The sequence below is a fragment of the Mugil cephalus genome, chromosome 8 (assembly GCF_022458985.1).
Source record: "Mugil cephalus isolate CIBA_MC_2020 chromosome 8, CIBA_Mcephalus_1.1, whole genome shotgun sequence".
In the NCBI taxonomy this organism is placed as follows: Eukaryota; Metazoa; Chordata; class Actinopteri; order Mugiliformes; family Mugilidae; genus Mugil; species Mugil cephalus.
The window spans coordinates 4,622,298-4,636,937 of record NC_061777.1 but is presented as its reverse complement, the minus strand read 5'-3'; the positions used below and the strand labels follow the sequence as shown (position 1 = coordinate 4,636,937).

Below are 14,640 nucleotides of genomic sequence, written 5' to 3'. Positions count from 1 at the left end.
TCACTTTGAGCATTTTTATTTCCCTAAAACTTGTAGCGACATAAACTCCAAAGCTCCAAATTACTTGTGTTGCTGCCTTATACAAACACAAACACAAATAAAACTGGCTGAATGCATGCGGTTTGAAACAAAACTCCATAAAACACGAGCAATACACAGCAGCACCGGGGCGCACGCGTCAACTTCACTAAGGCAGAAAAATCTCTTCTTCTTCTTCTTTTTTTTTTAAATTTTACATTTAAAGAACACAACTCAAAAAGTGGGACACAAAACATTAGTTCATGAAGATGTGAGAAGTCGAAATGTGTCAGGAATAAGTTTGTTTTTGGGGGATTGTTCACTGTTTGCATTGTTTTATTCTGCTAAAAAAATACAGTACGTGGAAATTACAAGGGCTGTGATTAATAATTTGCCAATTGTTGTTTTAATGCATTGACTAGTTGTTTGCTCTCGAAGCTTCAGAAAACAAGAAAACACACATTTCTTTCACAAAGTCTAGATGATTTTCTTCCCCTCATCACATTAAATGTTAGTCCTGTATTCAATTTGGTTTCAATGCATTAAATGATTAATTAAATTAAACATCAACCAACTAAATTCGAACCTAAATGTTTTATGTGAACGTGCAAATTTTGCCGACGTGTTTCTTTGTCTGAGATGTTCTCTGCTCTTAGCTTTTAATTCGGGGACACGGTCCTTCGCAGCGGAAAAATAAACCAGTTTAAAATCTTCAGCTCTCGTGTCCAGAGGGTGAAGAGCTTCATGTCAGACTCTGTCTACAGCCGTGAATCTGGGCTACATTCAGGACAGAAGGGCAAAGCCGGGCTGAGCCGTCAGTCAATATTCAGCTAATGCAGATACGCCAATCAGGCATAACATTATGACCACCTTCCTAATATTTTTGTAGGCGGGGACGCCTGGTCTAGGAGGGTGGGTGGTCATAATGTTTTGCCAAATTGGTGTACGAAGACACTGTCGTATAGAACTGACTACGATTTTTGTGGTCGTTTAGACGCCGTTGGTTATTTCCAATAAGAAAATCCAATATTGATGAGTTTATGTTGGTGCTTCATTGACATGTCAGAAGAAGCAGGACTCAACTAAACAATGAAACATTGTTATTTAACTGCTGATCGAATAAGAATAGTTGGTTTTTAACTTTACTACTACAGTGGTGTGGAAGTGGGCTCAGCAATATCATTACTGATCAGAAACACTAAAGATTAAAACTTTTACTCGAACAAAAGAAACAGCTAGAAATCTTTTGTTGTGCATATCAAGAAGTAAGTGCTTGCTCACCAGGAAGCATGTAGAAGACTACATCTATTGTCTGTTTTACTGGAAAACAAAAGGAAAAAATTACTGCACATTGAATCCAAACGTCAAGTCAAGAGATTTTCAGCTCAAAAACTCCACAAAAACTTGATACGACCCCTTTCAAGTCAGTTTCTACAGTTTTTCTTTCTACTCTTTCAATCACCTTTAATGCTTTTAATGAACTAAAAGTAACAACCTGTGTAGTAAGAACAGATAAAACATCCAAACACTGAACTGTGAAACACTCAGCTCGGCGTCGCGTCTCATAACGCTTCTTGTTACGTGATGTCATCCTCAGCTTTTTTTTTTACTCATTTATTTGCTGGCGTCGCCGCTGATGGAGTCGACGGTGAAGCTGCTCATGTGGCCGCTGGTCCCACACTCGGCCTTCACGTCGGGGCTGACCAGGGGCCCGACGGAGCGGCAGGTCGCGGTGGAGTCGTGTCCGGTGGCGACGCCGCTGGTGGAGAAGGCTGCAGAGGTGAGACACAGACAGGCAGAGGGTCTGTTCAGACCTCGCTTTAAGATCGGATCACGGCTTTGGATACGTGTAGCTCTATTTTAACAGCCACGGTCTCTGACGGATCTCTACCGCTGCTCCAGAACCAAGAACGCTACTGTTTTATGTGCGTACGTCATGACTTTGGCTTCATGCGTTAAATCGGGGACCTTCAACGTTTTTCAGGCCATGGACCAAACTGATGCAGAGATTATGTACGATGTGTTCTACGTTAAATTCGGCCTAGTGCTATTTATAAATATACGTTATTATTATTATCATTTTGCATTCAATATTAAGCTTTTTAAATAATGCACAGGTCCAAATATTCATTTTTTATGTCACACGTGTGCAACAGTAAGGTGGCCGAGCTGGAAAAATATGGGAGATTCAGATTCGGACAACTTATTATTATCATTATTATTATTAATCCCACCAGGGGCAATTATCTTGAACAGCTTGCATACTGTTACACAATGCACATATGATAGTAATAGAAGCAAAGAAGTAAAATGGAGCATTAATGCTGAATAAATAGATTAAACTAAACTAACTAAAAAAGCGCCAAGACAAAAGATTATATGTTATATTTTAAAAGAGGGTTTGTCTTACAGTGTACCTACGACCAGAGGGCAACGGAGGAAATTCACTGGCGAGCACATGACCAGGAGAAGACAAAATGTTGGTTTCTTTCCTAAGTGTTTGTTGGTCACAAAAGCTAAACTTCACTCCTGTGATCTTAGAACATGTTTTTATAATGTTATGAAAGTTTTTTCCTCTTTCTTCTCTCAGCGTATGGTTGGGAAATCAGGAGATGAGCGAGAAACACAGGAGACTTTCAATAAAAGACGTAAATAAAAATGCATAAAAAAAGTCTAATCAACTGAAGATTTTGAAGACCAATGTTAAGTTACTGATCTGGGCCCTGATGTTAGTTAGTACTACAGTAAACAAAGATTATAACTCCATACAGAAAGGCCTGGTAACAAAGGTAAAGAAACACTTAACCGCATTTTTAATTTTAATTTGTTCATTTGTTTTTGTAGTTGGTTTAATTGGTCTTTTTAGGTGCTAATTCCTTTACAGGTGATCATTTACAACACCCCTGGTGAATATAGGCTTCCTTTAATCAGATCAGAGATCTGATCTCTCAAATGTGACCTCGATACGTCCTGGTGGTGTCATCGTGTGTCACCTTAACGCAGGGTCTAAACACAGAGTCCTAATTAGAGATCGAATTCACACCAGCAGCAGGTCTCACACCTAATGAGCTGACTTCAACTGTTTTTATTCATCAACCATGTGATTTGTTTCACCAGTTAACTTTCTTTCTTTCTTTCTTAGGATCCCCATCAGCTCGTCTTCCTGGGGTCCACACAACAAATTTAGCCACAAAAACAAATAATAAAACCAGAAAACACATAAGAGATTGTAATTCAAGTGTAAATCAAACAACAATAACCAACATAGTCTCAAAAATACAGCGTACAAATGATAAATCTATGTGGTTACTTTCCATGTACTTATCTTTATAGGACTTATAGGAATTTATGTTTGAGTAACTTTTTAAAATAAAATCTACCACTGATGTATCTGACATTATATGGGAGCATATTCAACCCAAAGAAGCTCTATAATGTACAGTCATCATACAATTTATTTTGTGGTCAGCGTGTTACGTCCACAATATTTTATATATTTATCCTCTACATTTAGCCTTGATAACTGTGTATGTATCCACTTACACTGGTGCGAAAAGAGCGATTAACAACATTAACAATGCCTGATAGATGAAGAATAAAGTTAATTTGTGTTTGCAGCTGTGGATGTACCTTTGTTAAGTGACATTAAAGCTTGTGAACCCAAAATAAAAATGGGCCATTATAAGTTCTCTTAAGTCTTAAGTTTTTATCATCAGAGTCTGTAAAAGAGTTTAAACGTGTGTGAAAATGTGAATTATTGTGTTGCAGGTTCTATTTAAGGTGTGTCTCACTAAACATTATCCTTTAGTCTTTGTTGAGTTGTTGTCTGAAAAACAACAGATGACAACACAACAAGGTATTAGATGATGAAAGGATTGAAATCATACAATAAAAGTGTAGATTTTGTGGCTATAATAATAGTGTTTTATTAAATCTCAGGATGTAGACGTGAGGTCCAGATCCTCACTAGCATCTCCTCAAAGTGGAGCATGGATAAAATATTATCCACAAGATTGATAGAAGATTTTATATTATATTAAAACCATAAAATAATTGCTTGGAATAATGAAAAACCTAAACATCTGCCCCACAGTGGTAAAATATGACTATATATTAAAAAGAAGAAGAAGAAGAAGAAGAAAAAAGATAAACCTCAAATCTTTTATTCTCTTTCAGGTATCCAGCTACAAATCTTTTTTTTTTTCTCAGATACTCCCTGAAGTCATTAATATGATAAATTCATATTGCTCCGTGCATGTAGACAGTACAGGGCACGAATAAATAAACGTCTGCAGGCAAGTAAATAAAAAGGACAATAGAAATACTATAGTGAGACAGACAAACCAGGACGGTCTAATCATCAGCACTGCAGAATAAATGGCCCCGACCATAGAAATATGGCTGCGCACTGAAAGCTTGGGATTTATAGCAAATTGAATCAGTAAGCGAAAAAAGGTAAGACCTTGACCACGGAGCAAAGGGATTATATTGTTTACGGAAAACACAATCTATCAACTATTTGATACTAAATACGGCATAATATCATATCAACGCTTAATCTGCACAAAAACTAGTTTTCTTTTTAAAATAATTCTATACTATTACTGTTTCACACTTAGAAGTATTCTTTATTTAACAACTTTGCAATGAAAAGCATTATTATATTGTCTTAAATTGCATTAAAGTCGATTTAAATCAGACAAAAATAAATCAAGAAATAGGAAAATGAGATTAATTTAGCTGTTTAATTAAATGAAATGAAAAGGAAAACAAGTTTTACCACCAATTCACTTTTTTAACCTACAACTAAAAGTCTGTTTGCTTGTTAAATTAGAATTTTCTCTCCTTTCTTAATCTCTCAATATTAATTATCTTTGGGGTACATCTGAAAATGTTGAAAACATTAGTTTATAAATGAAATCAGCACAATAAACCACAAAATCTAGATCCCCATGAGAATAATACATGGAGCAATCTCTTAAAAAGGAAACGAACTTGTGCATCATCTCAAAAAATAACATTTACCAGCCTTCTAAAAGTCTCCCTCACCTTTTCTCTCCCTCTCTCCTCAGCGGTGGTGGCGGTGGTGGGAGGGGAACGGACTAATTTTTCTCCTCATTAACTTCCTGATTGGTTTCGGACTCCAATTTTTGCCCGTCTGCAGTTTGTCACCACTTCTGAACTGGCAGCCCAATCGTTAATACAAATGTTTGTGTAGCTAAGTGCACCCTGCTCTTTTTCCATCCCTCACTGGTCTATACTTGTACAGCAATAACGGCGAGCGGGTTTGGGGGAGGGCGGCCGCCGGGAATTAGCCCGTTGTGCTGTTAATTCTCTAGCCTGTTCATCAGCAGGAAATCTATGATGTGATTAAAGGCTGAAAGCAACTGGACGCGTTAGTTTCAGTGGGGACGTTAAATCACGACACACTGTAGTACACATGTTCTCTGCTGCCTCCAAACGCTCTCCTGTTTAATACAGATTAATGTCAGGCCGCTGAAACAGCACAAAACCTTGTTCTCAATTAGCCGTAGAGCGCTTGTTAATGGCATTACCACTAATTATACACATTCTTTTAATTGCCAGTTGTTTGTTAGCCGTGCTAATGGACGGTGTATCTCAACTACTGCAGGGTGGTTCGGAGCGAAACCCATTAACTTTGACGTTTGTTCTGACTTAATTAAATACAAAATATTCAGTTTTAGCATCAGCTTGATCACTTTTAGCATGATAGCTTATGTTAGCATTTAACGCAACACATGTCGGCTCCAGCTCCAGCTGTTCCTATCTAATTAAGTTGACGTAGAAGCTACAGCCTACGTAGAAACTAGCGCCGTAACTGACGAGCACCTCCCCGGAAATGTAACTATGACGACGCAGACTACAAGAGCTGTGATTGGTTCACTTGGTAGTAGCTAGCGATGTTTCGATACCCCGGATTTCCTTTACGATTCAGGCTGGTATCGGCAATACCGATATGATACTTTGTGTAAATACACCCTAAAGTGTCTGGTAAACCAAAAAAAAAAAAAAAAAAAGTAGTGTATTTCAAATCATAGCTTCATTAAGAATACCAGACATCAGAGTAATTTATTTATTTATTTAAAACTCTGAAGTGTATTGAGGTATCGGCCTTGTTTACTATATAGTCGAGCTAATACAACAAAAGATAAACCAAACAGAGATGCAATCACACAAAATATGTAAAAAAAATGCTGTTCTCCTCTTCTGTCGTCCCCATTAAAAATGCCTCATATTCTGTGTTGTGGTTTAACCTGAGGTGTTTCACAAGGTTTGTTGTGTTGTTACAACTCAATAGTTTAGTTACTTTCAACTGCGTTACTACATTACCTCCAATGACTGAAGTATTGAAAGTATTGATATTTTGATTTGAGAATTGATTTTATAGCATAAAGACCTGGTATCAGAAGTATTGATATTTCAGTATCATCCACACACACTAGTAGTAGCGTGTTTCTGGTTTATTATTTTCAGCTACTTCTCCATCGCCGCAATTTTCAATTTAGCTTTTTGTTTGGATCAACATCGCATCACATCGAAGAGAGGTTAACTGAGGAGGTTCAGATAAACATTTGCATGACTCATGTTTGAGGCAAAATATTGGGGAAAGTTTCAGTCGCCGTTGTTTAAAGTGAAACAGGAAGTAGAAAGTGAATTGACCCAACTGGCAAAGCACAAGTAGTGTCTGGGTGGTGCTGTTACAGGGCGAGCCAGACTGATGAGCACACAAGTGTAAATGTCTCACTCTGGCGTAGAGTGCACAAGAATTACCTAAAGCTTGGTTCATACTTCCACAAAAGGTCTACATGGAGCCCGACATACGCGCTGGTGATCGTGCCACTAAAGTGGAAAATAAATGCGGATCAACAGTTTCATGCAAATCACTGCAGCACATCTGAGGAGGTGGTTGGAGCTGAGGAAGTGGAAATGCATTTCAGACCAATCGTAGCCACTGTGGTCTACGACGCCAGGACGCACTACCGTTAACCGTCTAACCATAAATTAGTCAAAGAGGTGTAGCATGAGGATGTGGGTGAAGTCTAGGCAGACAACTAGTCACTGACTGAGTCACTAGGGCGTCTGCTAACAGAGATTGTGAGGAGGCATTTAGAAGAACCTCTTTTGTCCTGTTGTTTAAAAGTTGCAATATATGGAATAATCCACCTCCATCTATAAAGGAATGGCCCAGTCTAGACTCCTTCAAGTCCCATCAGATCAACCCAGTCCTGTAACCATGGAACCAGCCAGTACGGCAGTAATAGCCTGATGTCTGGTTACTCTACTTGAAATGTGCAATAGAGCTAAGTGCAATAAGTTTGGGTACATTTGGTTACATGTCTTCTAGTAATGTGGAATAGGGATATGTGCAATAATGGGTTACTTGATATCTGGATCTTGGGTATTTCTCCTTTCCTGTCTTGGTCACTTTTTGTTCTCCTTGTATTAGTTTGTCCCACTAAAATTGTTTGTGTATTTATTGCTACATTCATGTTTTGTCCCTCCCAGTGTATTTTCTACATTTTCTTCTTCTGTGTATTTTTTTTCTCATGTTTGTATGAACATCTTTCAGATGTAAAACAGATGGACAGATGGAAATTAGCCTCAGCTACAATGCAGCATATTTATGCTATTTATAATGTTCATTAATATGCTCTATCTCTAATTTAAATACAGAAAAGAAAAGAAAAACTGGTGTTGGCACCCACCAGTCAATCTAATCGACCATGCACTAAAATCGACTACTAATAACAATGCATTTAATTATTATTTTCTGACATCAACTTCTCTAACGTATGCAGATTTTAAACACATGTTCAGATACAGTCACAGTCATTAGCTGATGCAGCTTAGCTAATTTATTATTGTAGATAATTAACTAATGTTGTCTTTTAGTCTCAAGGCTGGAGCCAAGGAGCTACCTATTTTTCTTAGAGAAAGTTTTTCTAATTGGGCTTCATGGCCTTTTTTTAAACAGTGAATTTAGATCCTGACTTAGTGGAAATTGAATGGATAAATTATGTGTCTTTGTTTAAGAAGCAAAATCAGCCAGAATCAGAGGAGAGAACGTCTAAATGACACTAACGTCTTATGGAGGCAGGAGCCAGCAGCAGCCCAGCATTCAATTAAAAATTAATATGGATCCATTTATGTGTTTTAATGGGTAGTAAATTCTGTTTGGTTGTTACATTTAGTTTATAGGGGAGAGAGGAGGACGGGGACACAGAATAAAAGTGTAAAACTAATGTTACTAGTCGTGTTATTGTGTTAATTGTATGTGCGACCTTCTGGTTAGGATCTGAGCTGCTCTAAAGGTCCGGTCCTTCAATCGGCCCCGACAGTAGTTATTGGTACTTCCTTGTTGGTTTCATATTTCAGCCCCAGAGATTGTTACTAGTGTTACTTTCCTGCAGCTCAACACTTGATCTCAGCCCTGTGATAGACTGGACGTAAAGGTATTCACCTTTTATAATACCACCTTATAATATGCATTCCTTCCCTTAAATCAATATCCTCTACTATTCAGTATGTTTTGTTTGTTTTTTGTTTTGTTTTAATGTGCTTTTCTTTACACAGTCTCTTGTATACACCTGTCCTCTGCATTAACATGTAAATATATAATCCCTGTAACTCCTGTTTGCAGGTACCATATCTGCTGTATTCATGCAGCCATGTTTACATCCTCTATGAACCATTAGGAAAGTTTCAAACATCTATAGCACAGTTTATGTATATTGTATTGTCCCATGTTTTGTTTCTTTAAAAGTGGCTTGATTTGTTCATTTTAATTTTTTTTCGCACATCTGCTAAATGCTCCACTGTGTTTATGTGGACTTGTTAACACAGGTCAGCGGGTTGTATTTAGATTTTTGGCTTAGATTTTGTAGGGAAACAAGTTTAAATCTGACTATCCAACCACTGCAGGTTCATTATATTGGAAAGATTTATTCCAGGTAGCAAAACACCATAATTAGGCATCAAAATCCTTCATCCTCTTTGTGGGGTGCTGGTTAACACTATTTTTTTTTTTTTTTTCTAAAAACTGCAGCATGGATGCCATAATTTTCTGACGCCATTCAAGTTGTCTTTCTTTTTTCCTGCAACAGCACCCAGTATTACTCACTGCAGGTTTGTAAATGCACGTTGTAATAACAGAAATTACCACAACGTCTCCATTATTCAAGTTCAGGCTGAAGTTTGTAACAAGGCAGACTTTACCTGCTGCCGATGCCGAAAGAGTTTATTCTCTTCAATGAACTTTTGCCCTTTTCTCAGTCACTCAGCGCTCTATATAAGATTTCCAAACTATTAAACAGTCTTTGTGTGGAATAACAAAAGGAAGCTTTTTTAACCTCCCACTTGTCCTGTTAAGAGAGGGAAGGGAGGGTGTGAATGAAGGCGCAATCATTTCTGCTGCTGCCAAAGAGGGGAACAAAAGCCCAGATGTGAGAGGAGATGGTAATTCAGTCTGAGCCACAGAGGATAAGCTCTCTCTGTGGGTTTCATACTCAGCACTCATCCCCCGTACACAAGGGTCATAGGGGTAGATAACACTTAAGTAAACACACGGGTACACACACGGGTACACGTGCACACAGTTCTGCCTTCGACTGCACATTACTGAATGTTTTGAGTATCTCAAATTAAACTGACAACAAAAAATACCAGACATACTTAGATAATTATTTTAATGAGCATTTTATCACTTATTAAAATAGGAAGAATTTCAGCCATCGGCCGAAACCGTCCCCCCAGAGGGTCCAAACTATGTGTAGACGGGCGTTAAGTAAGTCACCAAGACAACTACACAATTAATTTGGAGATATTTTAGTCCTGACCAACTGCGAGTATAATATTAGAGCAGGGTGGTATAACCAAATATGTATATTATGGTATTTTTCAAAAATCTAACGGTATAATGGTATTTTTTTTTTCATGCATAATCACATGTTCACAACATTTTCAACTGGTTAAGAGAGGAATTAATGCAGTAGATTGACTAAGGACGGACTATTTTACTGTGATGATGAGTAAATATGGTAGAATAATCCCACACTAGTAGTAAAATAGGTTTGCGTGACCTCGTGTTAGCACTGACTGCTCATGGGGAAATCTGGGGACATTTACAGCTCAGAGACAAAAAAAAAAAAGAAAAGAAAAAGGATTAAACATTATCAAGATGAAATGATGAAACGGGCGCAATTACATTTATTTTGTCATATGTAAAGCGCAACAGGCTACCGCAATATTTGTAGTCTGCGTACAATATATATATATTTTTTCTCATTCATAAAGCGACATAAAGGGACACTCTTGGGGACAGGTCATCCAAAACAGGGACTGTCTCCAATTTTTTTTTTTTTCGGCTCAAGTCCTGTTGTTGTGCTGCTTCTTCTTTTAAATGGACCTTTCTTCATTCACCACGTCTCACAGTCGCACAAGAAGCATTGCAAATAGTCTGAAACAGTGTTTTGCGGTGCAGCTTTCTGAACACCGTAAAATCAAATACACTGGTATGCCGGTATATTAAAAATTCACATCGGGAAAAAAATACCAGTATTAACCAGAATATAACACCCAGCCCTACCCAATATCCCCATTTTTAAAGCATGGCTAAAAAGGTTTAAACTTAAATGAATAGTATATATTACTATATTAGTGTTTCTTGACAGCTAGCTGCAATTTTTTTTTAGGTTTTACTACCTTTGCACGTTTAAACTACAGCGTGACATTGTTCCGAGCATGAGCTCCATGTGTCCACCATCCAGCACTTAGTGGAGGCTGTTATCAAGGCGACTAAAATTCAATCTCAGGAATGAAGAGTTGCCTGTCACATGACAAGGTTGACCTGGGATTAAATGGCTCTCATTAAAATGATACGAGCTGTGTCTAAAAAAATTGTCCCTGGCCAGTTTGCGAGGGTCCCATGTGTGTCCAACTGAGGACGACCCTCGTCAAGATGGACGTTCCCCTCTCGGGAAGCGATATGGGTGTCTGGCTCCTCTTCATCAGACCAGCAGCAGGACTTAATGGCCCAGAAAACTCAGTCAAAGCGGAGGCAGGCTTTAAATACTGGGCGCTGAGGAGTGGAGGCCCATGACACTCAGCTGATGTTCACAACGCAGGCCTTCACCTTCCAGTTTTAAACCACTGGTCTTATCTGACTTTTGCAGCGAGACTCTTAATGCTGCAAGTGGACATAATATGATAAAAGGTCGTCACGAAAACCATTTTAGAACAAATGTCAAAGAAACAGATCATGCAAAGCACAGTATGGGACAAATGGAAATGTTGTGATGGCTCGAAAAGCCACAGGAACTATTTATGTCTGCTGCACTTCACTGTGAACCACTGTCCACACGCTGGTCTATACAACAGTGTCATGAGATATTTCACTGGAAGAGAAAAAAAAATCTGTCTTGCTGGTAGCTCCAAAGAGAAACTCAGGGCATTGTTAACGTCACTAAGATTATATTAATCCAGGCTGAGCTGTAGAGTTAAATTGTAAATGGTTTGTAGGGCTGGGTGCTACTGTTTCAGAATATCATCATGATCATTTTATGCTTACCTAGTTGTCCCCGTCAAATTAGGAAAAGTCATGAAATATGAAGCAAAAGGTCAACTATTATTTTTTGAATGATAAACACTGAATGGAGTCAAATTGACCATTAAAAGGCCTACACATATTACACTTCCATTACCTGGCTCTATAACCATCCTGATCTCTATATTAAACATTCATCCTCTGATCAATTGCTGGATGTCCTAATTAAAAAATGTAAAGATCTAAAATGCTTCTCAAATACATACAACTGAATAATTCCTCAATAGTCCTTTTATTTGATCAGAATGAAATGAAACACGCTTCGTACAATTAGAAAATATTGAAGAAATGTATAATAATCCATCTGAGCTTTATTGTTTGACTGAACTTACTAAAAGCAGCTTGGATTCTTGTAGTTTCTTGGTTTGTTGTGTCCAGATTCATTAATACAGAAAATAAGATGTTACAATTCCTTGTGCCATGATCTGAGGCAAAACTCATTTAAAAGCTTAGTCCAACTGAGAAACAGACCAGCAGGCTAACAGTCAGCTACCAACTAGCAACCAGCAAGAAGACACCAGCTAACTAGCCTAGCCAACAGCAGCAGGTAAGAAGTAATGGGACATGTAACTACACTTCAACCAACACTTCTCCCCTCTGCCAAGATCAGAAGTAAAACACTAAAAGACACCAGCTAACGGTGGCAAAACTTGCAAAATTCAAAGCTGGAAGCGGAACTAATCTGGACAAAGAGTACGCAGTTTGCAAACTGTGTTTTGACATTTAAGTGGCAAGAAACCTGATCTACTTTTTCTGTATAAGTGCAATAAATTGGAAATGGTTCATTTCAATTAATATTGTTTTTGGACTCAATTTGTCCCATGAATTATCACTATCATCTGATGTTCATACTGTATATACAACTTGTATTTTAAGTTGCATTTAAAATTTCTTGGTTAACTATGTTGAATATTGCAATATATTGCATAAATATCCTAATATCGCAATAATACATGGTATCGTGACTCAAGTATCGTTATATGTGTCGTGAAGTCCTTGCCAGTACCCACCACTACCACAAAGTCTACATCCAACAAGCAATTATCATTCAAAAGTTCAAACTGGAAGACTTACTATTACCTTTAAACTCCTGAGACCCTGCGTCCTCATATGGGGACGTTACGTTTTAGGTTTTATTCGTTTAAATCCATTGTCCTCATCAGTGGATACTTTAGTCTGCCATCTAGAGGTAGCAAATGTCAAAACTTTATGCTTATTAACGTTTCTAGTTTGATTTAGCGCGGAAATTTAACAAATTAGCAATTTTTGCTAATTATCAAGTACTCGTTTGAGGATGTTGGGACTTCACTGTTTGAAACTCTGTCTTGCACGGCCATGTTCAGGTATTAAAAATATAAAGCAGTTTTATATTTTGTCACACAATGGGTGACTTTATTATAATATAAATAACGAAATAATCCAAGATTCCACATGAGGACATTTGCTTTTTTCAAAAATTACTACTTCCTGTTGAAAGATGATGCTTAGTTTTTATACGTCTCAGGTCCTACTGATCCCAAATACCTCAAAGAAATTAAAAACGCAGACCAAATAAAAGCTTGGGTCTCAGGATGTTAAAGTTACACAGAGCTGATCAGTTGGTCTACAGTTCATTTATTCTGGCTCATCATGTCTAGGAGAAAATATTTGTGTATTTAAATGCTCAGAAATATTCTGGTGGGTTCTGCAAATCATCTTCAGTCAACCTGGATTGCCAATGACGCTATATAAATAAAACTGAACTGAATTTGTAAAAAGAGAAGGGACTTCTATGGGTTTTTCTTCGTTGTTTTCTTTTTATTATCATTATTAAACCTTTGTTTGTACAGGTAAATCTCACTGAGACACGAGGACTCATTTTCAACAGTACTACATTCTTTGTAGACGGACACACTATGAGACATTCCCTAGATAAACATTATAAATCCAACACAAAGTTACAGGCAGACATAAACATCAAACTTCATGTGAAAGTGCCAGGAATAAAACAGGAACGAGTTCCAATGGAGGATATTTCCAGGCCCTTAAGAAAGAGTTTTGAGCCTCCAAGGGGAATCAAATTGGAAAGAACTTTCGTCCCATCCCATGTGGCGGTTTGCTAAGCCGATGAGTCAATCAGAGTTATCTTTGACTCATCGACACACTCCATCACAACATGATAAATCAGCTGAAAGGCCGCCAACTCCACTTGTAAGTGCAGGACAGAGGCAAAAACTAGGGCCACAGATGTTCACTAATGGCTCAACTGACGGCATGGTGATTCACAGCCCTAGATGAGCATCATAGCTTCTCGTGGCTTTTTGTAGATGGCAAATTAAAATGGTTTTATCCATGAGGTCAACACGTTGTACCTGACTGTACTAAAGCAACCACCACTGAGGTTTTACTGAAACCAAACAAATGCATTCACTACCAGAGGGTTAGACTCTTACCACTCCTGCCTACTGGTGGCAAAGCCTGAGCTGCAACTAATTTCAAGCCGCATCAAACACAAACTAAATAAAGAGTCGGTAATAGCGTTTGCATTGTCACGAATAAGAACTATGCATTTTATTATGTGTGCAGCTAAATCATCCACACATTTCTCCTGAATCAAGAGCCATTGAGACAATTGTTCAAAGAGACGCAGTCTCTTATGTGGTCATCACGGGGGTCAGAAAACACTTAAACGCTCATTATTGGTTTGCTTTAGAGTCGAAGTGAGCGGAGAGTCAACGCAGGCTGACAGAAGGCATCAAGTGTCGGGGTCAAAGGCTAATTAAGCAGAGAGGAACCTTTGCTCCTGCATTGTTAACCAATCTGTCCCCGTTGAAGATGACTGCCAGGGAGGCGTGACACAGTTCTCATCCCTACGCTAAATCTCCATTTCGGCTACTGTGCCCCATCGCCTCACAAAATGACATGTCAGTCTATCGCCGAGCGTTCTGACGTGATCCATCGAAGAGTTATGGATATGCAATAATGAGCTGAGGTGGCCGATCAATATTTGCGGCCCCTTT

At 38.3% G+C, this 14,640-nt stretch overlaps 1 protein-coding gene across 1 annotated transcript in view; it reads right to left on the bottom strand.

Annotated features, from left to right (window-relative positions):
* dmrt1 (doublesex and mab-3 related transcription factor 1) overlaps positions 1-14,640 on the bottom strand; it is a 37,173-nt gene continuing 22,533 nt past the window's right edge. Inside the window, exon 5 of the mRNA XM_047593062.1 lies at positions 1-1,790. Within this exon, the coding sequence (XP_047449018.1) occupies positions 1,633-1,790 (158 nt within the window). The 3' untranslated portion in view covers positions 1-1,632. The remainder of the gene's footprint in view (positions 1,791-14,640) is intronic.